Source organism: Ovis aries, chromosome 11 (genome assembly GCF_016772045.2).
Source record: "Ovis aries strain OAR_USU_Benz2616 breed Rambouillet chromosome 11, ARS-UI_Ramb_v3.0, whole genome shotgun sequence".
In the NCBI taxonomy this organism is placed as follows: Eukaryota; Metazoa; Chordata; class Mammalia; order Artiodactyla; family Bovidae; genus Ovis; species Ovis aries.
Genome location: NC_056064.1, coordinates 30884848 through 30910432, shown reverse-complemented (window position 1 = coordinate 30910432; position 25585 = coordinate 30884848). Strand labels below are relative to the sequence as shown.

General features: G+C 45.2%; 1 protein-coding gene across 7 annotated transcripts in view; it reads right to left on the bottom strand.

The window, feature by feature from the left end:
• The window catches only part of MYOCD (myocardin), an 88384-nt gene extending 73313 nt beyond the window's left edge, over window positions 1–15071 (bottom strand). For 6 of the 7 annotated variants that reach the window (XM_027974867.2, XM_042255682.1, XM_042255681.1 and 3 more), the window contains exon 1: window positions 14696–15071. In XM_027974867.2, the coding sequence (XP_027830668.1) occupies window positions 14696–14750 (55 nt within the window). In that variant the 5' untranslated portion in view covers window positions 14751–15071. The remainder of the gene's footprint in view (window positions 1–14695) is intronic. The other variant, XM_027974868.3, reaches the window with a different exon arrangement.
• Between the last annotated feature and the right edge of the window lie 10514 nt (window positions 15072–25585).

The following is a 25585-nucleotide window of genomic DNA, read 5'->3' as shown; positions in this document are numbered from 1 at the left end:
TCCACCCATCCATGTCTGGGGACATCCAGAAAGAGGAGGAGAAAATGACCATCGGGTGACGGAAGTAACCTTTTGTGGTCAGACAGAGAAGGGGAGCCTGGGGGCTGCTGGACTGGCCTGAGCGGTCCTCACAGATGAGCACAGGAAAGAGGCTGGGACCAGGCACCACAGTTCTTTCTTCACCTCACAGGACGTCCTGACTCTGCTTCCTTCGAGACACACGAAGGAGACACACGAATTCAGGCCAGCTTCCAGCGCTGGACACATGTCGGGTAGAAAACCACGGGCATGTTCACATGCCAAGAGCCCCAGCTTGGGCTGACCACGCGGTTGTGTCGGTGATTAAGCCTCACGCACAGAGTCGAGTTGTTTGAGAACGGCGTCTGCTCATACAAACACTGCAAAGCGACCCTTTCCCTAAGCACCACGCTCTCAGTTTGTCAAAACATTTGAAGAAGACTAATTCAGGCCTCAAAAGGAATTCTCTCTCACGCAGCCAGCTGCCAGGTCTGTGAGCCGAAGGCTTTATGTTACAATATTTCAAGACACTAGAGACAGGAGGAATGCGGGCCTCGAGTGGACGTCCCGTGGGGCTGACAACGTCAATAAGGGGACAGAAGGCGCTCTTCACCTGCTCTCTGGCAGAGAGGATGGGATGAGGAGGCCAGCTCTGGCCAGTCTAGATGCCTGTGAAGAGCAGTACAGGGCAGGAGCCACAGACATGGGCTCTGAAGCCAGGGGTGGGTACGTGCAAGTCCCAGCTTTTCCATTTACTACTCGTGGAGTTTTATGAGATGTCCTCTGGGGCTACGTGCTCCAATTTCTCCATCTTTGAATGTGGGGGGACAGACAGGGGGCCAAGGTACCACCCCCTAGGACTGTTGTGAGGAGTCAGTTAGTGTAACATATGTGTGATGTACTAATAGCCATACCCAGTAAGCAGTGAGCATGCGATCATTCTTGGGGTGCTCTACAGGACTGTGGTGCGTGTCCCCAAAGTCCTCCCTGTGTGGGGAGGACCAGCCAGCCTCAGGCCACGCTGTCATAGACCTGCCCGCTGAGCCCTGCCTGCTCAGCTGTGGGGAAATTTTTTCCTCCATCGCAAACAGGTCCCTGGAGCGCAGAACAGCAACTCAGCAACTGACATAAACAATTTCAAACAATCATTTCAGAAGACAAATGGCTCCATTTGGGCATCAAGATTCCTCCCAGAGGCTTTCCCTGCCTGTTTATGTGTTCCGCGGCCTCCAGCCATAAGTGAATTAGGCGGACAGCGCGCTCACGCCCGGGGAGGCCGGAGGAGCCTGTGCGGACCAGCACCTGCTGTTTGACCTGCTTTCCTTGAAAGCTGATGCTGGGGGTGGGGGTGGGGGTTCTGGAGGAAAGAAACTCCCATTTCCACCTGCCAGTGCCCACCCGTCATGGGAAACGTGAGATACAGGGAAAATAGAATATATAGGTATATTACATTTTTTTTACACATTAGGAAATAATCTTGGCCCTGCTCTTTTTTTTTTTTTTTTTAAACAAGGTTTTGAAACTATCAAACATAATGTTTCAGGACTTCCCTGGTGGCACAAGTGGTTAAAGAAGATGCCTGCCAATGCAGGAGATGTAAGAGAGGCAGGTTCGATCCCTGGGTTGGGAGGATCCCCTGAGGGAGGAAATGGCAACCCACGCCAGTATTCTAGCTGGAACATTTCCTGTCTCTGGGACGTTCCATGGTGCTGGGTTCTAGTCTATGTGCTAAGACCAGAAACTTCTGCAGAGGGTGGTGCTTTACTGAAGCCAAAGGCTCCTTTGTTTCTATGCCTAGTCAGTTCTCCTCTCAGTAGAACTTGCTGAATTCCACCTCTCCTAATTCAGTCCTTTCTATCTTGAAGCCAGAGGAGATGGCTGCTTCGTGCTAAAACAGCTCTAAGCAGAAGGACCATTTATTTTGTTGAGAGTGACTGGCTTACCCATCTCGGCACCATCAGTGCTTCCCCGTGGCTGTGTGTTCCTCAGAGGATCACGTGGCCAACTTGGTTCTGGGAGCCCAGAGCCTAGGCTCTGGTTCTAAATCTACTGAGGGACCTTGGGAAAATTTCTTAACATCCCTGACCCTCAGGTCTCCTCATCTGCACGACCAGTTTTGCAATCTCACAGAGTTGTTATGAAAATATAAGCACAATGACTTGAGAGTTTAATTCACCATAAAAAATAAAAGGTGTTACAATTTAGCAGACTGCTGTCTGAACCCCAGGCACTGCTCCCTGTAGTCAGAGTTCCCCACCTTGGTTTCAGCTTTAGACGGAATGACATTTTCAGTTCTCAAGGTGGAGGATCTGGGATATCAGGGAAGCTGGAAGAACAGCCGCCATGCTCATCCTTAGAGCTGACTGGTAACCTTGCAAGATCCGGCTCTCACCGGAAACACATTAAGACTGAGCTGAACAACCACCACCTCTGTCTGGAGAATGAAAATGATAACAATGTCTTCCTCAAAAAGTTTTTTTGAAAGAGAGGGAATAAGTAATAGTATGTATATAAAATATTTATAGAATATATTGTAAACGCTACAATGATAATGATTATCTGTATTACTTGCAAACACCACCTGGGGTTGAAAAGAAATGAGGGACTTCCTTGGCCGTCCAGTGGTTAAGACTTCATTTTCCAATGCAGAGGGTGCAGGTTCGATTCCCAGCTGGGGGGCAGGGCTTAGATTCCACATGACTCACAGCCAAAAAACCAAAACATAAGACAGAAACAATATTGTAACAAATTCAGTAAAGATATTAAAATGGTCCAAGGACTCCCTTGTTGATCCAGTGGCTGAAACTCCACATTCCCAATATGGGGGCCTGGGTTCGATCCCTGGTCAGGGAACTAGATCCCACATGCTGTAACTAAGACGTGGCACAGACAAATAAATAAACAAATAAAAATAAATATTTTAAAAATGGTCCATGTTAAAAGATATCTTAAAAAAAGAAAGCAATGAGGAGAGTTAGCAGCAAATCTTATGACATAATCATCAGAGGCTAGTGGTTGGTAATTTACAAACAATATGATATTTTATAATAATATTAAAGGTATTTAAAAATACTGTACAACAGCCTATAGTATATGGATGTAGGGAAGGATAAAATGATGAATATTAATCTGTGAATAAAATTGCTAGCTTTGTTGAAGTCTATAGACACATGAAGGCAAACGGAGACAGGGCAGCAGAAGAAGAGATGGTTGAATGGCACCACCGATTCAATGGGCATGAGTTTGACAAACTCTGGGAGAGAGTGAAGGGTAGGAGAGCCTGGAGTGCTGCAGTCCATGGGGTCGCAGAGTCAGACACAACTTAGCAACTGAACAACAACAACAACAACAAGGGCATCCTTGTACTAGATCAAATACTTTTTATTTGCCTTTTCACTAAAGCCCCACAAAATTTCCATGGAGCAGGCATTTTTTGGTCCCATGTTCTCGGATGGATAAGAGGAGAGCTTGAAGAATACGCTCAAGTTCACAGGAATGGAGGAGCCAGAATCTGAACCCAGGTCAGCGAGATAGCAGGGTCTGTATCACAACATACATATTGGAATTTTCCAACATAAATTAACCAGAGGTCTTGTCAGTGTTCAGTCTCAGCTGGGGACCAGGTTTTCTCTGTTGTAATTTGAATGTGAACATGTTCTTGGATTGGTAGGAATTTATAACAACTTCAACCTCCCAGGTATTCAGCCAACTTGGCTCAGCACCTCCTCCAATCAGGAACCTTTATCTCCTGTGACTCCGTGGCTTAAACATAAACATGCAAGCAAAGCCCACTGCTAATTTATGAATCACCCAAGTTATCCTCGATGACTACAGAAGATGCAGGAGACACTGAATAGACCATCGAAATAAGGAATATAGGAATATAAGAGAGAACAGAAGAAAGATTAAAGATTACTTATTGTCTAGATACCCGGAGATCATCACTGAGAATGGGTCTTTTTAGGTCTTTGTTCTATGCTTGAACGCTTCTGGTAGTTTCTGGTATGTTTTGATCCCTAATTTGCTAAGTTTAAAAATTCAACTTTCAAAATTGTTTCTGTTTAAAGGCAACCCTTATGCACTATTGCTGAGAATATAAATTGGTGCCTCCACTGTGGAAAATAGTATGGAAGTTCTTCAAAACACTAGAAATATAACAACCAGGTAATTCAGCAATTCCATTCCTGGGTTTATCTTTAAAAAACACCAAAATGTTAATTTGAAAAGATACACACACCCCAACATTCACAACGCTGCTGCTGCTGCTAAGTCACTTCAGTTGTGTCTGACTCTGTACGACCCCAGAGACAGCAGCCCACCAGGCTCCCCCGTCCCTGGGATTCTCCAGGCAAGAACACTGGGGTGGGTTGCCATTTCCTTCTCCAATGGATGAAAGTGAAAAGTGAAAGGGAAGTCGCTCAGTCGTGTCCGACTCTTCGCGACCCCATGGACTGCAGCCTGCCAGGCTCCTCCATCCATAGGATTTTCCAGGCAAGAGTACTGGACAATATTATCATCTATAAATGCCAAGATATAGAAATAACCAGAGTGTCCATCAACACCTGGATAAAGATAAATAGATGAAGAAGACATGGTATTTACACACAGTGGAATATTACTCAACCATAAAGAGGAATGAAAATTTGTCACTTGCAGCAACGTGGATGGACTCGGAGGGCATTACGCTAAGTGAAATAAGTCATATGAAAAAAGATAAATACTGTATGATACCACTGATATGCGGGATCTAAAAAATACAACAAGCTATAACACATAAATATAACAAAAAAAGAAGCAGACTCACATATATAGAGAACAAATTAGTGGCTGCCAGTGGAGAAGATGGGGAGGACCAATACAGGTATAGGGGATTAAGAGGTACAAACTTCTGGGTATAAAATAGGCTCAAGGATGTGTTATACAACATGAGGAATATAGTCAACATTTTGTAATAACTATAAATGGAAAGTAACTTAAACATCATATAAAAATTTTAAAAATACAAAAAAAAGAATGCTTTTTAATTGCCATTTGATCAAGAAATGAGATAATATGTAACATTTACTGACATTTCTCTGTGTCTTTGGGGAGGGCACTAAATTTAAAACTATCTTCTAGGGAGGTGGGAAGAAGGTTGAAGAGAGAGGGGACATAATATACCTATGGCTGATTCATGTTGATATTTGGCAGAAACCAACGCAATTCTATAAAGTAGTTATCCTTCAATTAAAAAATAAATAAATTTAAAGAAAATCATCTTCTAACATTTTATGCCTCATCAGTTACTCACTGTAAAACTGAGAATTGAAAAGTTCCATGTGGAACTTTACCTTGGATAAGAAGCCAGACTAACCAGTCATGAGGACAACAAAATTGAACGACTTCCTGAAAGGAGAGTTCCCGGAAATAGGAAAGTGAAAAACTGCTTACGGGGTATTTTCCAGTCCTTATCTGTGGAACAGGGACATTCCCGGGGGCTACTGGACTATATTTAATAAGAAAGAACTGATGCCTTTGTACCATTTAAGAGTCTAAGGGGAAAGAGACCCAGATTGAGGGCTGGATAACTTATTTGAGAGGTAGTTCAGATGGAGATGTTAGGCAAGACATACTGAGAATTTGAGAGGCTGTAATCACTGACCATTGCTACACATACCCAGTGATGACTGAGGTTCTAGATGGGGGACCCAATAAATACATTTTACAATATTACAGTGGCTTAAGCCACTGCTTCTACTGCTCAAATCCTACTGCTTTCTCTAATGATCTAAGGTGTCTGAATACAGCAAACATCAACTGCAGTGGCTGAAATGTAAGAGAAGTATTCTAGTAGCATCTATAGGGGAATAGGAGAATTTATCTTCCTTCAACTAACAGGAGAAAAGAAAGAAATGATTCTTTCCTCAGCGGTTCCAGGGAGCACTTTGCTATGCTCTGTAAAAATTGAAGTCGGGAATCAGCCTTATTTATTCTAAATTTCTGGGAATAAATGATACATCTTATTGTAACAAAATTTGGAGACCCTTGTTTTTTACCTAAAAATATTAATTCAGAGAATTTCCTGGTGGTCAAGCAGTCAGGATTCTGCACTCTCACTGAAGGAAGTGTGGGTTCAATTCCTGGTCAAGGAAGGAAGATCCCACAAGCCATGCAGTGTGACAGGAAAAAAAAATTTTTTTTAAAGCAATTCAAATCTAGTTAAGTAAAGCTTGACTTACCAGCTATTCTGGATGATGTCAGGATGGAAATGACTGCAAAAAATCGCTGATTTAAACAAATGCTGTCTGCTCAATAAAGCTGAAAATCTGAGTACTAAAATCATACGACTGGAAAAATTTGTTATTTGGCTAATGGTTGTTGCTGATGTCTTAAAAATCATATTTAGGACTTCCCTGGTGGTCCAGTGGTTAAGAATCCACCTGCTAATGCTGGGGACATGGGTTCAATCCTTGGTCCAGGAAGATTCCACATGCCATGGCGTAGCTAAGACCATGCACGGCAACTGCTGAACCTTGCTCTAGAGCCTGTTCTCCACAACAAGAGAAGCCCCCACAAAGAGAAGCCCATCCCCACAACCTGAGAGCAGCCTCCATTAGCTGCAACGAGAGAAAGCCTGTGCATAGCAACAAAGACCCAGTGCAGCCCAACATTAACTAATGAAAAAAAATCTTATTTATGTCTATCGAACTCATCATTCCATGCCTCTCTCTAGTGCAATTCACAAGCCACCAGACCAAGTAATCCCTTCTCATGTGCGGAATGTAGAGAAAGCCTCAGTAATTCTACAAAGGTCTTTCCCTCACAAATGGCAGGAACCATTTTGCCAGCATGGAAACAGGTACCCAGCGAGCTGAGCTGACTTTCCCAGGATTGTGAGTCAGGGAGGGTGTGTGGGCTCCTGCATAGTTCTAAGTTCTACCCACTGGAGAGCGGGCATGAGACTTCAGAGGCTGGTACCTGGGAAATACACTTGCTGACTTCACCTTCCTGATCTAGGCAGAGATGCAAGACCATCCGATAGAAGACTAGGGAGGCTGTGCTGGGCACATGAGAATGAAGAAGATGAAAGACCACATTATGTGCCAACATCTCCTATTTATGTTCGGCTTTTCTGAGGTACGTAAAACCCTATGCCTCCAGTTGAGCACTTGGACATCTGCCGTGCAATCCTGTTAATTCTCCAGTTCAACTCAATTCGATCAGAAACCATTAAATTTGGTTCAATCCAATTTGACAAAATCTTACTGTGTCTATCATGCACTGTAGCAGATAAAAGAGGAAGGCTACTCTTTATGGTCTTAAAAAACTTACGTTTTCATTTTTCCAAAGATGCCAGGTACAGTAAATTGGATTCATTATTATCCTTAGGACAGGTCACATTGTCATCACTGACCCATGAATGCTGTTGTTCAGCCACTAAGCTGTGTTTGATTCTTTTCGACTCCATGGACTGCAGCATGCCAGGCTCCTCTGTCCTTCACTATCTCCCGGAGTTTGCTCGGATTTATGTCCACTGAGTCAGTGATGCTATCTTCCCATCGCATCCTCTGCAGTCCTCTTCTCCTTTTGCCTCCAGTCCTTCCCAGCATCAGGGTCTTTTCCAGTGAGTTGGCTCTTCGCATCAGGTGGCCAAAGTATGGAGCTTCAGCTTTAGCATCCGTCCTTCCAGTGAATATTCAAGGTTGATGTCCTTTACTATTGACTGGTTTGATCTCCTTGCAGTCCAAGGGACTCTCAAGAGTCTTTTCCAGCACCACAATTTGAAAGCATCAATTCTTCAGCACTCAGCCTTCTTTATGGACTAACTCTCACATTTGTACATGACTACTGGAAAAACCATAGCTTTGAGTATATGGACATGTGTTGGCAAAGTGATGTCTCTGCTTTTTAATATGCTGTCTAGGTTTATCATAGCTTTTCTTCCAAGAAGCAAGCATCTTTCAATTTAATTCATTTGCTTAATAATCAGCGTGCATGTCACCACCAATCAAGCTAAAACCAGCATCACGATAACTTTCTCTCCCCTTGGATCACATCCGTATCTAGTCTCCCTGCGTCTCCCACTCCAGAGGAAACTACTTTTCAGAATTCTGTATTTATATCCACTCATTCTTTTTTGTTGTTGTTGTTGTTAATAGTTTTAAGCCCCTACCCTTGACACCAATATGCCTAAAAAATATATAGAAACATACCCTGTTTACTTTTATTGTTTCTAAATAGTCTTTGGTGGGAAAATAAAATGTACTCATTCAAGGCATTTTTAACAGTGCCTAATCTATGCCCATCACTGTTTTAGGTGCCAGGGAAGAAAGCAGTGAAAATGAAGGAACAAACAAAAATTCCTGCCCTCGTGGACAAATACACAAATAACCAAGTAAAACTAAGTTTAGTGTCTGCTGTAGTGGTTAGAGCTATGGATAATAATAAGGATGGTTAGGTGTGGAGGGGAATTTGGGGGTGTTGCCATGGTAATGAAGATGCTAGGGAAGCCAACCACCCACCCCTAGTATATGAGGTGAAAGTAATGGTCTCAGGCAGGTGGCCTGACTGAACATTCCTCTAGCTTAAAAAAAAAATCTATTTTTAAATTTGTTTTTGGCTGCATCGCACCAGCTTCACTCTGGTTGTGGTGCCCTATAGCATGTGGGATCTTAGTTCTCTGACTTGGGATTGAACCTACATTCCCCTGCATTGGAAGGCAAATTCTCAACCACTGGATTATCAGGGAAGTCCTCCTCCTCTGGTTTTTACAAAAGATTTTAAATTCCGACTTAGGCCTTGAAATACGCTCATCTTCTAGGATCCAGCTAACTGTGTTGTCCCATGGGCTTTTAGACAGCACAGCTTAAAGGAATCGCACACAGAGAATTGGAGGGTTGGCTCTAACATCCCATGTGAGGACACGAGCTAGGTCTGTTTTGCTCCCCAAACAGACCCCCAGCTCCTAACACAGCCTCCCTTACAAGGGCAACAGGAAAGAGATATTCACGCATGTCTGTTGAATGAATGCATAAATATGTAACTCTCATATAGCATTTTTCAGCACTTTCCAGGTGGCCTGTGAGTTCCTTGGGGACAGGGATTATATATAAGCCTCTGATGGATATTCCTGGGATGGGGCACTGGTGACAATAAATAACAGAGGTTTGAGGAGTGAGGTGGGGGAAGGAAAAGCATCAGAGTTTACACCTGGCTGGTGCGGAGGGCCTGTCAGTGACCTACGTGTAGAGATTAACCCCATTAGAGAAATCACGCTCGGAAACTGTGAGGCTCTGTGTCCAGAAAAAATTTTCCATGATGTGTCTATCCAGCTAAACTTGCCCTCTGAGGTGCTGCGTGAATGAAGGTGAAACATGGCTGGGAATCACTGCCTTTTAGAAGCTCATAACTGACATTAGAAATAGTAAAGTCTTCAGAAATTCTGCAATTAAAAATACAATTTAATTTTTCACTATACTCTCTTCCCTCTTTCCATTTTTTTGTTTTGATGTGAGCTATTTTTTTAGAGGACTTTATTGAGTTTGTTACCATATTGCTTCTATCTTGTTTTTGTTTTTGTTTTGTTTTGTTTTGTTTTGTTTTTCCCTAAGAGGCATGTGGGATCGTAGTTCTCCAACCAGGGATCGAACTCGAATCCCCTGCATTAGAAGGTGAAGTCTTAATGCCTGGACCACTAAGGAAGTCCTTGCATCCCTCAAATTTCCTGCTGAACAACTTTAACATACTATGAAATGAGTCTTCTGGGGACCACCCTGCAGACAACAATGGGATTAAGGCTGGATAATCCATATGCAGGGAAAAGGGCTGAAGAACACAGTCTGTAGGACAGAGGCATGTGGAGGGGCTACAGTGAGGAATGGCATAGTGGCCGCCACTCTCATAGGCAGAATAATGTCTCTTTCCCCAAAGATGTCCACACCCTAACCCATGGCACCTGAGTATGTGATCTTAACTGTTCTTATGGACTGAACTGTGCCCCCCACCCACCCACCACATACTAAATTCACATGCTGAAGCACTAACCTCTGTATGTGATAGTATTTTTTTTTTTTTTACAGACTTGGTTTATTTACTTTACTTATTTGGCTGGCTGGGTCTCAGTTGCAGCATGCAGGATCTAGTTTCCCGACAAGGGATCAAACCAGAATCCTCTGCCCTGGGAGATTGGAGTCTTAACCACTGGACCATCAGGGATGTCCTTGGAGATGAAGGACTTTGGGAATAACTAGGTTTGAAGCCTTTGGGAATAATTAGGTTTAGACGAGGACTCCATAGTGAGGCCCTCGTGATGAGATCAGGGTCCTTGTGAGAAGAGATCAGAGACCTCACTGTCTATCTGCCTGTCTTTCTCTCTGCCATGTGAGGACACAGTGAAAAAGCGACCGTCTGCAAGCCAGGGAGAGAACTCTGACCAGAAAATTACCATGATGGTAATGCTGGACTTCCACCCCCAGAGAAAATGAATGTCTGTTGTTTTGCTACCCAGGCTATGGTGTTTTGTTCTCACAAAATACCAAAGTATGAAAAGAACACTGAACATATGAAGCAACTGAAAAGACTGCCTTCAGAATAAACTTAGAATAATAATGGGCTAATCATAAAGTCAGGGCTTCCCTGGTGGCTCAGTGGTAAAGAACCCGCCTGCCAAAGCAGGAGACGTGGGTTCTATTCCTGAGTTGGGAAGATCCCCTGGAGAAGGAAATAGCAACCTACTCCAGTATTCTTGCCTGAGAAATCCCATAGACAGAGAAGCCTGGCGGGCTACAGCCCGTGGGCTCACAAGAGTCAGACACGATTTAGTAACTGAATGAAACTAACAAATTATAAAGATGGCAGGTGTGAATTATTCATCAATCCACGTAAGAAAAAGTTACTGAACATCTACTCTATGTCCAGTTCCCCAAGGATATGACAGTTAAAAAATGACATAGTGATGCTTTGATGAAGCTTATAGTCACCAAAAGTTTACAGAAGTACTCGGGCTATTCATTCGGGAAAATTTAAAAACTAACTGCAAAGATGAACCACTCAGATCCTCTATTTTGTAGATGAAAAAAAAAAAAAAGAGATCTGAAGAGACCAATTAAATTTGGTGAATATACATAGTTTTATAGCCCAGCTACCACAGAAAATGCAGAACGTCCAGTGTAGGTGAAAGTATGCTTCTAATATTGCAACAGGCTAAAAACTAATCATTGCTTATCTCAAATTCAACTAGGCATCTTGCATTTTGATTTGCTAAAGCTTGACAACCCTAAATTTCTGGGAGATAGAGTCAAGGTCAGGGCAGAAACCAGCGTCCACCTTTGTACGGGCTGTTTGGATGGGAAGAAGAGAAAAAGAGAACAAAGCAAAAGAAAGACAACAGTTCTTTAAGAGGGAAACTGGCTAATAGACCTCTCTCTCCTTTTTGATCCTTTGTGCATGGCGTGTGTGTCTGTGTGTGTGCGCGTGTGTGCACGCATACGGGTCCTTGTGTCTTACTAGCACAGGATTATGGTAATGAAGAAAATTATCAACAGTGGTACTGACTACAGATATTGACAGAACTAGAAGACAAAATACAATAAAATGTGGTTAATTCAAAAACAACACTAAAATGACTGCACTTAAGTAGACTGTCTATGATGAATGCCCAACTGACACACAGCCCGATCACAATTTTACTTATTCCCGATCTTTGCATTTTCACAGAACCGTAAAATGTTTCCCAAGGGTGGGAGAAATCACCGAGCCCAACCTAGACATTTACAGATGAAGCAACCAAGAGTCACAGGGAAGAAATGACAAGCCTAGGACCACCCTGTGAATGAATATGAATAATAGAACAGTATTTTTTTTGATGGGTTACTAAGTGCCAGGCATTTTTAAAAAATGCTCTACTTGTATTTCCACATTTGTCACAACAACCCTATGATTCTTGTCATTATTCAAACTAAACAAATTGGGGCAGAGAAAATTATGTAATTTATCGAAGGTTGCAGGTTATGCAGCTGATAAGAACAGGTACCTGCTAAAAACCCAGGGAGTCTGGCATTCCAGTAGGATGAATTTAGATCACTAAACATGTCTGTCCGTGTAAACTTTCATATTTATCGCTCTGGTAGCAGACTTTGTAGTTCAATAACAAGGCCACTCAAATACAGTTTATAGAAAGTCAGTTGGAAACGGTTACCATAATGTTAGTTTCAGAGTGGAAACAGTTATCTGCTCCCTTATAAAGCAGTCCTACCATCTTACTATGATCAGAGAACAATTTTGTTTCCTGCTTTTTGAAACATTTTAAATGAAGTACACCAGAATCCACTATCAAAGCAAACATTAGCAGTGAGGTACAGTTTTATGAGTTTACATTTTGAGCAGTTTGTGAAAGAAAAGGAGAAGAAAAAAAAAAAAAGAAAGAAAACAAGAGAGAAAGAGAGAGAGAGAAATCAAAACAGAGAAGAGGCTTCTTGATCCATTGTTAGCCATAAAGTAAACCGAGGACTCTTGAAGAGGCCCTTGGGCTCTCCTGCTGCCAGCCAGATTTCTGTGTTCCTGCAGCTACAGCAGCAATGATCTCCAGGAAGAATAATCACATAAGAAAAATGATGTCTACTTAGTTTTACATTCAGTGTGTCTTCTTCTCTATCTTTCAAGACATCATCAACTCCTAACATCTCAGATGACCAAACCACTTTGTCCATTTTCAGGCCCTCTGTTTCTCTGTTTATCGAAGGGAGAAGATTAAGCACGCCTTTGTCTGCTTTGACAGCACGTTTTCCCAAAGCAACACTTTCTGGGACACAAAAGCATGTCCAAGTTAAAACAAACAAACAAACAAACCAAGAACAGCAAAAGTGAGGCTGCCATTGGAATTCTCAGAAGCTCCAGGGTGCAGGTCTGCAAGGCCTGCCTGGGACACACAGGACTCCACCAACCCACCAAGGCAGGAATTAGGAGAACCGTCCGACCATCCTCTGCACTGCAGCTGAGGGAAGCATCGCTTGACAAGCCTGTTCTGAAATTCCACTATCAAGTACATCCCCAGATCCGTCCAGAGACAAACCAGGCCCTCCCCCGGCCCTACAGGGAACTGGTGAGGGTGTATCTGAAATGTGTGGAGCTTCTCACAAAACAAACTCACATCCTCTGCTCTTCAGAAAGGTGGCAGTGTTGCCCTGCGGTCCCGACCAAATTGCGAAGCGGTGGCCGTGTCTCTGCGTCTCTAGTGGATTAACGGACCAAGCACCTCACCTCAGCACGGGAAGGATGGATTGATTAATCCACTGCAGAACCTAGTGCCTCGCAGACTCGCCCCGCATCTTCAGGGCGCTGAGTCTTGTTTCAGGGCGCTTTGTCTTGAGCCTAAGTTCTTAAGTTTTTATCTCGCTTTGACAGCACAGAGCCATAGAAAATCTCCATGGGATCCCACAGACATCTAAAAGCCAGGCGCACCTAAGGAGGTCCCAGAGGGCCCTATTTTACAGCATCCACTCTTCTCATTTTTTGTAACCTCCTTCCAAGTGACATGCTGAGTGGTCCCATGTAGAAAGGCTATGGAAAACTTAGCAAACTATGCCAGCATCCTTATAACACCTGTTATGGGAAATGTCCACATCACAGTTTAAAGTAACTCACAGCAACTTCTGGGCTTCCCAGGTGGCAGCTGTGGTAAAGAACCCGGGCCTCCCAATGCAGGAGGTGCGGGTTCCATCCCTGGGTCAGGAAGATTCAACCCTCTCCAGTATTCTTCCCTGGAGAATCCCATGGACAGAGGAGCCTGGAGCGATACAGTCCACAGGGTTGCAAAGAGTCAGTCATGACTGAAGCGACTGAGCATGCAGACATGGCACCTTCTAGGTAGAAGCTGTACCATGTATTGAGTTTGTCATCACTTTCCTGAAACCAATATTCTACACAGAGCTGCTGAGAAAGAACTGAAGAAGTGACCCTGTCTCAGTGTGCAGACCCGCACACCAATATCTTCCAGGGGTGAGTACACACACCAGCCTGTTTGCGGGGCAGTTAAAGGCCCTGTCTCCTCCCCCACTCACCTTCCCTCAGTGTCCGCGGAGAAGTTTCTCTGTCGGGACAGAAATTTGGGGGGAAAGTCTCCATTTATAAATATCAGATGGTTTGGGAAAAAATATTTGTGGCACTAGACTTTTTTTTTCCCTACAGTGATGTCATTTTGAATACTTGGTGAGCTCCAAATTTGCTATTTTTGCTTTCCCCAAGTGACTTTTTTTGGGAAATACATTTGTTTGGATTAGCTACATTTGAAGTGGCTCCCGTACGTAATGTCCAGCGCCAGGTTATCTTCTCACAGTTCTCAGCTCTCAAACCTGAAATCCCCATGAGCTCATTTTCAAGGTTACTCCTTTCATGATGCACACCCCTCCCCCCCCCCCAATTTTTTTTTTCTAGTCACAGATTCAGAGACAAAAATAAAAGGATTGGCCTTCTCACAAACCAAACCACCTCTGCGGCTCAAAGCATTGACAACAGAAGACGTGAAAGCCACCTCCCACCCCTCCCAGGCTCATACAATTCTTGACTTCCCAAATGTGCTTCTGGGGGACAGAGGTGCAGGAGCCAAGGTGGGCTCTGAAACGTGCACTGGAAAGCAGTGTGCAGCTGAGACGTGGAAGAGCAGGAAGAGCTGAAGAAGGAACGCTCAGTGTCTTCGCCCTACCTGATCTGAACTTGGTCCTAATCAGCAAAGAGTGCTCAGACCCCAGGAGTGTCATGTTGAGTTGAGTCTCAGACAGCCGCTGGTCCCTTAGCCAGACGCCCCCTGATGTCCACCAGGAACCGGCTCCCGGGAGCTCAGCTGACCGAAGTGAACAACCCAGAATTCATCCAACTCTCCGCGAGCTCCCCTGGGTAGGAAGGAGTACAGCGGCAGCCAGGGACCGAAACCCGTGTCCCCTGGAAAGCGGCGGCCTCCCCGCTCGCCACAGCGGGGCTACTGCGCTCTCGGCCGGCGGGACCCTGCGCCTCCTCGGGGTCTGGCCGGGCGCCGCGGGCATCCCAGGCGTGCGCGGCTGATGTCATAGGCTGCCCGCTCCTCGAGCATCCCCACCACGCCTTTATGAAGGTCCCCAGTTTGCTATCTGATCCTTTTTTACTACTGACAGGAGCTCAACCAATCAGGAGGAGCGAGGGCGCCCGGGACTCGCAGCCGCCGGAGTCCCGGGAGCCGGTCTGGACTCGGGCTGCGCTGGGGTGGGAGGCAGGGATGCGGGGGCGCGGGCGGGGGCGGAGCCGGGGAGGAGGGGAGCGGAGGGGCGCGGCGCTGGGCGCGTAGGTGGGCGGGCCAGGTGGGAGGGTGGGGAACCCCGGGGAGGGGGCTTTCCTTCCCCGCAGCCTGGGAGACGGCGGGGGGTGTGTCGCGCCCCAGGAAGACGCTTGCGCTCCCGCGCTCCCAGGGCGCACGGAGCTCTGACAAATAACCTAGGATCCCGGCGTTCCCAGGGTCCGCACGTTCTCTCCCCATCTGCAGAGGCAGAGACCGAACAAACATCCCGCAGTTCCCTTATCAAACCTGGACACACGTCCACGGAGAAAACAAAACGCCTTTGATTTTTCTGGGAGTCAGAATGGCTGCAGATCCAGCCGGGGCTCAATGCTCTCCCTCCAGGGGGAGGGGCAAGAGTTGGAAGCCTTTTGAAGAGCGTCCTTCCCTTGGGCGGGGCTCAAGGAGCGAGAGTCTCAGGAGCAGAGCGAGGTCGGAGCTGGGCTTGGGTTCAGGTTGGAAAGACTGACTTTTCCTAGGAGGGAGTCCCTCCTTCCTTAGGGGCAAATCCATCTCGAATCCGACCCCAAGGGACTGCACATCCAGAATGTGCCAGGTGTGCTAGGCGCCTCTGTAAATGAAACCTGCTCTCAAGACCTGAAGAAGTTTGCTTAATTGCTAGCAGCACATAAATAAAAACGAAACTATATACGCATACAGCGTTGGGCTGAATTCATCTGCCATGTTCTATGCATGGGGGCCTCGAAGGAGCATCTGTTACTTACATACATGCCTGCTTATTGTCTTAGAGCACAAAACCCTTCCAAGAGAAGTGGGTGACATGAAGACCTGATCTGACCATACCTCCTGGGACAACCTGTAATGCTCTGAGTTTGGGCCTTGCCCAAACGCTTGGGTCCTTGGGATCTGGCCAGCAGTTGGCATAACTGAGGTCTTCTGGAATAGACCATCTGACTCCTGACACATCAGAGGGGCAGAGCAGTCGGGTCCTTGTTCCTCTTGGAGATAGGATCCTGTCCCTGGAGGAGCAGCTCATGAGCAGCTCAGGTTCTGTGCCACATGCTCCTGCAGAAGACCTCAGTCTCCTAGTCTTGCTGGAATAAATTACACCTTGAGTAATTTCATATAACACAGATTTATTATCTTGCAGTTCTGGTGGTGACAAGTCCACAGTGGGTCTCACCCTGCTAACCTTCCAGTCTTATCAGGACCACCTTCCGTTGTGGAAGATTTAGGGGAGAACTGTTTCCTTGCCCTTTCCAGCTTCTAGAGGGCGCCCATGTTTTATGTCTCGTGGCTTCTTCAGGTTCAAAGTCGTCTTGATGGGCCCAGTTATTCTCACAGGAGATGGCTCTGCCCTCTCCCCTTTGTCCCCCTCGTCCATGTTTAAGGACCTTGTGATTATACTAGGCCCACCTTGGATAAACCCTGTGATCAGCTGATTATCAATCTTAATTCCACCTGAATCTTTTTTTATATAATATTAAAAAAATTTTAGGTTATTGTAGTGCACTAGATTTGAGCTTTCTGCATCATACAGTGCATTTCCACTGGCTATCTAATTTTACCTAGAGGGTTGGGATGGGGTGGGAGGTGGCAGGTAGGTTTAGGAGGGAGGGGACATATGTATACCTATGGCTGATTCATGCTGATGTATGTTGGAAGCCAACATAATATTGTAAAGCAAACATCCTTCAATTAAAAATATTTTTTTGAAAAAAGAAAAGATAGGTAAAGAACATGCAAATATAATTCATTTTAAAAGGAAATAAATATGGAAGCAAACAAAAAATTTATTTTTCATTTTTCAGCCATGCCATGTGGCATGTGGGAACTTAGTTCTCCAAGCAGGGATCAAACCCACAGCCCCTGCATTGGAAGCACAGAGTCTTAACCGCTGGCCTGCAAGGAAAGTCCCCACATGCATTCTTTAACTCTTCTTCACCAAGTGATGGAAAATACAGATTCCTGGGGTTAAGATGTGAACATAGGGGGTAGGGGCATTATGTTATTTGTGACACAAAGTGACCACTTTCCCTACCAGCATGTTCTTGTCCTTGGTTGAACCCCAGGCTCCTGATCTTCAATGAAAAGAGGTCAAGGGGAGGGAGATTTGGGAGTAGAGATGTCCTGGGGCCTGGAAGAACCCTGGCCAGCTTTGAGATGCCTGTGACAGGGAGGTACTCGACAGGGGAGAGATTGGTGGAAGAAGGAATGTTGCTAAATGATCTGAGTTGAGAAAAAACTATTCTGAGCCACATTAAAAAAAAAAAAAAAAGCCAAACAGATTTTTATCCTGAGGGTTGTGGAGCTGAAGAGAGATACATGGCAACTTGGCAGAGAACTCTTCTTGCAGTGAAAGTTGGGATAAGGGTCTGCCTGACCCAGATGAGTTGGACAGGAGTAGATTGTTTTTGCTCTGCAGGCCTGACTGAGGGAGAGAGAGACGGAGAGAAAGCGAGAGGAAAAAAAGAGAGAGAGTGTGTGTGTGTGAGTGTGTGTGTGTGTGTGTGTGTGTCTGGGAGCGTAGTTTCTTTTTTGAGCACGTTTAAGAAATACTAGTAACTGTAGCCTTCCTTAAGTTTCCCATCTGAGCATGGAGCTGCTGACATCTGCTCTCTGGGATTTATACTGCCTATGGCATGGAATATCTATGGATATAAATATGCTCATATAGAAGCTCATCCATCCCCCTCTCTAAGCAAGCAATTTTTCTGGAAAAAAAAAAAAAAAAAAAGAGAGGATATCCCGAGGGAAGCTGATCTTCCAGGCTGCTGTGTTTTGAGAGCAGCGGGCTAACACAGCACCACAGGCCCCCAAGGCTCTTACTTGCAATTTGATCACAGCCGCTGCACTTCTCAGGGGACTTGCTCTCCCCCTGAGGCCTGGAGTGAGCCTGGGATGGGATGTGACGTAAGGGAGAGAGAGGAGCTGCCAGGGAGATCTCCATTTGAATCTAAGCTACCCTTGTGACCTGGAGTGATTCAAGTCTTCTGAGATGTGTGGTCAACTGACCAGAAATGGAAACACAGAAATATTTCCCAGTTACAACCTGGCTTCCCTTTCCCACCTGGAACTCTGGAGAATTCCCAGCTCCTCCAGGTACCCATACTGCCAGTGCAAGTTGGGGGACCCCCATTGTCTTCCCAGTAAATCCACCTCTGGGGCTGGTGAAACGTGTGTGAGCTCAGGGAGACTCATGGTTCTGCTTGGTGACCCCTGTGATGACATCTGTGCTCTGATCTCCAAGGGTCTCTATCTACATTCCAGAAGGGAGGGGTGAATCTGGACTGCCAATGACCCATTGAAGGAATTCAGCCTCTGCCTATCAATTTCTCAGTTTCCCATCAGTTTCAATTCCAGAAATGTGTATAAAGCACAGAGTGTGTTCTAGAACTCTAGGGGTAATAAAGATGAAGCAGACATGATCCTGGATCTCTAAGGAGTAGAATAGATTGGCAGGACCCCCCAAAACTCCTAATAAACCAGAAATCCCATGTCATTATTAGACCAGTAATGAAATCTCAGATGGAACTCATATGAACCACCCTATTAACGTAGCCTGTTTTCTCTCATGGATGTGAATACAAAAGGACTTTGGCCTGATTTAAACAAAGACTTTAAGTTAAACAATTGGAGAAGGACATGGCAGCCCACTCCAGTATTCTTGCCTGGAAAATCCCATGGATGGAGGAACCTGGCAGCCTACAGTCCGTGGGGTCGCAAAGAGTCGGACACAACTGAACGACTTCACTCTTAAGTTAAACAAATATGAAGAAAGTAGTTTCAGTTGAGAGTTTCGGTCAAAGCTCCTTCTTCTGCCTGCCAGCAATGCCTCCCACCTTTCCTTCTCTGTCTTACCCCTGCCCAAGACAAGGGAATCTAATTTGATAATTCAGAGTTAGAGCCACTGGGTTGGGCACTTTTGCAGAATAGGGTCACTGTGTTGAAAAGTCACGCATATGCATTTTGCCTACTTTTCTGCTTCTTCCTTGATGCTCTCACTTTAAGAGGTGGGGAGGAGTGTAGATCTGAAATAAAGAAAGTGCACCTGGCCCCTATGGGCTTCCCTGGTGGCCCAGACAGTGAAGAATCAGCCTGCAATACAGGAAACGCAGGTTTGACCCTGAGTTGGGAAGTTCCCCTGGAGAAGGGAATGACAACCCACTCCAGTATTCTTGCTTGGGAAATGCCATGGGTGGAGGGGCCTGGTGGGCTACAGTGCATGGGGTCGCAAAGAGGTGGACACAAGTGAGTGACTAACATCATCTCATCATCATCATCTTCCCCTGCGTTCATAGCAGCAGGAGTTACAAGAGCGAGGACATGGAGACAACATAAATGTCCATTGACAGATGAGTGGATTAAGAAGATGTGGTCCACATACACAATGGAATATTACACAGCCACAGAAAGAACATAGTAATGTCATTTGCAATAGCATGGATGCAACTAGAGGTGATCACACTAAGTGAAGTAAGTCAGACACAGAAAGACTAATCCCATATGATATCATTTATATGTGGAATCTAAAATGGGACATAAATGGAAGTACCTATACATGACCCGTGAACTTCCTGATGTTCAAGCTGGTTTTAGAAAAGGCAGAGGAACCAGAGTTCAAATTGCCAACATCCGCTGGATCATGGAAAAAGCAAGAGAGTTCCAGGAAAACATCTATTTCTGCTTTATTGACTATGCCAAAGCCTTTGACTGTGTGGATCACAATAAGCTGTGGAAAATTCTGAAAGAGATGGGAATACAGACCACCTGACCTGCCTCTTGAGAAATCTGTATGCAGGTCAGGAAGCAGCAGTTAGAACTGGACATGGAACAACAGACTGGTTCCAAATTGGAAAAGGAGTGCGTCAAGGCTGTATATTGTCACCCTACTTATTTAACTTATATGCAGAGTACATCATGAGAAACGCTGGACTGGAAGAAGCACAAGCTGGAATCAAGATTGCCAGGAGAAATATCAATAACCTCAGATATGCAGATAACACCACCTTTATGGCAGAAAGTGAAGAGGAAACTAAAAAGCCTCTTGATGAAAGTGAAAGAAGAGAGTGAAAAAGTTGGCTTAAAGCTCAACATTCAGAAAATAAAGATCATGGCATCTGGTCCCATCACTTCATGGGAAATAGATGGGGAAACAGTGGAAACACTGTCAGACTTTATTTTTGGGGGGCTCCAAAATCACTGCAGATGGTGACTGCAGCCATGAAATTAAAAGACGCTTACTCCTTAGAAGAAAAGTTATGACCAACCTAGATAGCATATTTAAAAGCAGAGACATTACTTTGCTGACTAAGGTCCGTCTAGTCAAGGCTATGGTTTTTCCTGTGGTCATGTATGGATGTGAGAGTTGGACTGTGAAGAAGGCTGAGCACCGAAGAATTGATGCTTTTGAACTGTGGTGTTGGAGAAGACTCTTGAGAGTCCCTTGGACTGCAAGGAGATCCAACCAGTCCATTCTGAAGGAGATCAGCCCTGGGATTTCTTTGGAAGGAATGAAGCTAAAGCTGAAACTCCAGTACTTTGGCCACCTCATGCAAAGAGTTGACTCATTGGAAAAGACTCTGATGCTGGGAGAGATTGGGGGCAGGAGGAGAAGGGGATGACAGAGGATGAGATGGCTGGATGGCATCAGTGACTCGATGGACGTGAGTCTGAGTGAACTCCGGGAGTTGGTGATGGACAGGGAGGCCTGGTGTGCTGCGATTCATGGGGTCGCAAAGAGTTGGACACAACTGAGCGACTGAACTGAACTGAAATGAACTGAACTGAACTGATGAAGCAGAAACAGACTCACAGAGAATAGACTTGTGGGTGCCAAGGGGGAGGGCGTTGGGCTTAGCAGATGTTAAGTTATTATATACTCAATGGATAAACAACAAGGTTCTATTGTATAGCATGGGGAGCTATATTCAATATCCTATGATAAACCATAATGAAAAAATAAATAAAAAGAATGTGTGTGTATATATATATATATATATATATATATATATATCTGAGTATATATATGTATATGCTGCTGCTGTTGCTAAGTCGCTTCAGTTGTGTCCGACTCTGTGCGACCCCAGAGACATCAGCCCACCAGGCTCCCCCGTCCCTGGGATTCTCTAGGCAAGAATACTGGAGTGGGTTGCCATTTCCTTCTCCAATGAATGAAAGTGAAAAGTGAAAGTGAAAAGTGAAAGTGAAGTCACTTAGTTGTGTCCGACTCTTCACGACCCCATGGACTGCAGCCCACCAGGCTCCTCCATACATGGGACTTTCCAGGCAAGAGTACTGGAGTGGGGTGCCATCACCTTCTCCATATATCTGAATTACTTTGTTGTACAGTAGAAATGAACACAACTCTGTAAATCAACTGTGCTATGCTTAGTTGCTCAGTCGTGTCCAAATCTTTGCCATGCTATGGACTGTACAGCCTGCCAGGCTTCTCTGTCCATGGGGTTCTCCAGGCAAGAATACTGGAGAGGGTTTTCATTTCCTCCTCCAGGGGATCTTCCCAACCCAGAGATTGAACCCATGTCTCCTGCATTGCAGGCGGACTCTTTAACATCTGAGTCACCGGGGAAGCCCAGGAATACTTGAGTGGGTAGCCTATCCCTTCTCCAGGGTAATCTTCCTGACCCAGGAATTGAACCGGGATCTCTAGCATTGCAGGTGGATTCTTTACCAGCTGACCTAACAGGGAAGCCAACAACTGCACCTCAATTCTAAAAAAAACCCAAAACTGTACACCTAACAGTGTTTGACTCAAACTACTCCAGTCTATCTCAGCTCCATTAGGCTGGTTGGTGCTGAATTTTAGCCATGATGGTGTCCCTGGCCCAGGGTACATGCAAAAGCCTGTCGCACTGCTGTGACTTGCTTGCCTTGGAGGGTATGGAAGATGGAAGTGCACTGCCCACAGCTGGACTCAGGGCTGTCATTCAGTCTTGGCTGGGTGCCATTGATATGGTCCAAACTCCTCAATTCCCCTTTGCATTGTCTGTTCTGCAGGGGCACCAAGATGACAGGTAATGACCTACGTGTTCAATAGACACTTGGCAGTTTTTGTCTCTCTAGATTCTCTCGGGGATCAAGCATTGTTGGTCCTTTCTCATATACTCAAATGCCTTCTCCACTGAGGTTTCTTTGAAAATAAGAGGTACAAAACTATCTTGTACTCCCTCTTGCCAAGTTTCCCTATGAAACTATTCCTTTCCCAGCAGTTCCTGTCAAGTGAAGGGGAGATCCACCCCTGAATTTCTGGCTTGGGTGATGGCTCACCATCCACACACCTGTGTTTTCCCCATCCCCAATCTTTCACCATGTTTTTCCATTCTCTTCCTAAATACCTCCTAAGCTACCCCTTAATTTACTCCTAATGTCTCTTCCTTACTTCAAGCCCCCACCCCTTGTTTTTTTTTTTTCTGGTATATTTCAAGTGTCTTTTGAGTGGCCCCCCTCCTCTTTCCCTGCTCCAATTCATCTCCATGTTGTCATCAAGGTGATATTTCTAAGTCATAAGCAGGATCAGTCTGCTTCCTGCCTACAACCTTCTTTGGCTCCCTAGTGCCAAAGGATAATGTCCACACCCTTAAGTATGGCATGGAAAACCCCATGTAATCTGTCCCCATTAACTCTTACTTTATCTCCTACCTTTCTTCCTACTTCGTTCTCTGTATACTCACAGTAACAAAGGATTTTAAAAACACTGAGTCTTCCCTCTCTTTCTTCCTTTCCTGTTTCTATTACCTAGAATGCCTAGAATCCTTTGTCTAGAGACACCCTACATACTACTCAGCCATAAAAAGGAATGAAATTGGGTCATTTGTAGTGATGTGGATTGACCTAGAGTCTGTCATACAGAGTGAAAGGGAAAAACAAATATCGTATATTAACGCATATATGAGGACTCTAGAACAATGGTACTGACGAATCTATCCGCAGGGCAAGAATAGAGACGCAGATGTAGAGAATGGACACGTGGGTCAGGCAGGGGGAAGGAGCGGGATGGACGAATCGGGACAGTGGCATTGACTACCACTACCACGTGTGAGAGAGAGCTGGAGGGAAGCTGCTGTCTGCCACAGAACGCTCATCCGTGTGCTCTGTGATGCCCTAGCGGGCTGGGCTGGGGGCAGGTGGGAGGGAGACTTAAGACGGAGGGAATAAATGTATACATTCAGCTGATTCACCTTGTTGCATAGCAGAAACTAATGCAGTATGGTAAGGCAGTTATACTCCAATGAAATGAAAAGAAATTCAAGTGTTACCTTATTCAGCAGACCTCTGACAGTCCCAGGCAGAATTAACCACGCCCTCTTTGCTTTGCTCTTTTCGTAGCTTGCTTATACCTCTGTTTTGCATTTGTCAAGGAGTATTATCCACTATTTTTTTTACATGAAAATCTCTTCACTGGTTTCTCAGCTATTGGGAGTCAGAAATGTCATTTTCATTTATCTGTAACTCATTGTCTAATATTTTTCCTTTTGTTCTATTTTACTATTTTCTTGTATTACTCCTGTCGTTATAAACTGCCCTTTGACATACTTTGTGTTCGAATTATTGTCTATAGAGTAGTGTTTCTGGTTTTTTTTATCATCTCTTCTGTAACTATATTATGAATTTCTTGAGGGCTCTGGGTACATCTGAGAGGTTTCATCTCTGCCAAGGCATCTTAAATGATGGTTTTCAAATAGTCATTGTAACAGCGGTTGGTGTAGGGACTGTTTGGTTCTGATTCACTCCATTCAGAGCCTGATACAACCTTACACACTTTCCAGAGATGATGAAACTGCTTCTGGTTCATAAAGTGTGATCTGATGTGGGAGTCTGCTTTCTCTTCCAAATCTTTTTTTTTTTTTTTGCAACTGGTCACATTCTGTTTCCCAACTCCTCCCGTGGCCTGCCATCTCCCCTGCTCCCCAGAAAACAGAATGGAGGTCCATAAATCCCTGACCTGCTTCAGATGACCTTACAAATCATGCATGTCTACTTTCGTTAACCCTGGATGCCTATTATGGCCAAGGAACGGAGACGCACCACCTGGGCAGGGCAGAGCAGGCAGGCCAGCATGGACTTCTCCTGGACCCCAGTCAGTCAAGAGCTTTCCAAACCTCATCTCTGTCTCACCCCGGTTTCCAGGGCTGTGAATCAGGGAGGGGGAGCTTTTTGTTTTCGGGGATGTAGTCTAGGGAGGACATTTCTCTTGCTTTGGAAATATTACTCGGGGAGTTGGAAGAGGTGAACTGACATCTGACTATTATAATCACTAGGCTCCAAGTGAGAGTGTCTGAAAGGGGGAAACCCAAGTGCTGTTGGAGAAGGCAATGGCAACCCACTCCAGTACTCTTGCCTGGCAAATCCCAAGGATGGAGGAACCTAGTAGTCTGCAGTCCATGGGGTCGCTAGGAGTCAGACATGACTGAGTGACTTCACTTTTCACTTTCATGCATTGGAGAAGGAAATGGCAACCCACTCCAGTGTTCTTGCCTGGAGAATCCCAGGGACGGGGGAGCCTGGTGGGCTGCCGTCTCTGGGGTCGCACAGAGTCAGACATGACTGAGGCGACTTAGCAGCAGCAGCAAGTGCTGTTGCAATCAGCGATGACAACAGGCAAGACCATTCATGGTGGGAGGTCCATTAACCCATAATATCTTCATCTCCTCTCAGTAAAAGGAAATTTAAAAAAGAAATTGAATCATTTCAGCAAATAGCCAAGGGATTTTCAAATCCACTAAATGCTTCTACCACAAAATTCCTCTTTATGAAGATGATTTTTTAAATGTCTATTTCCGGCTGTGCTGGCTCTTCAGGGCTGTGCGGGCTTCTCTCTGGCTGTGGTCTGGGGCTTCTCCTTGCAGTGGCTTCTCTTGTTGCAGAGCGTGGGCTCTAGGGCAGGGGGCTTCAGTAGTTGAGGCTCCTGGGCTCTAGGGCAAAGGCTAAGTAGAGGAGGTGCACAGGCTTAGTTGCTCCGAAGCATGTGGTATCTTCCTGAACCAGGGATTGAACCTGTGTCTTCTGCTTGGCAGATGGATTCTTATCCACTGAGCCACCAGGGAAGGCCTATGAATATGATTAGAATAGGCATACTAGCTTGATAGAAATGGATTCCTGAAACTCTCAGACGAAAACTTACACAATGTTCAGGCAGGGGCTGTGATCATCAGTGGTCTTCTTTTTGCAAGATTTGTTTTTATTAAGACTTTTTGGAGCAGTTTGAGTTTCACAGTAAAATCGAGAGGATGGCACCGAGATTTCCTGTAAGCAACTTGCTCCTACATGTGCATGGTGTTCTCCCCCCCGCCCCCCACCCGCCCTACC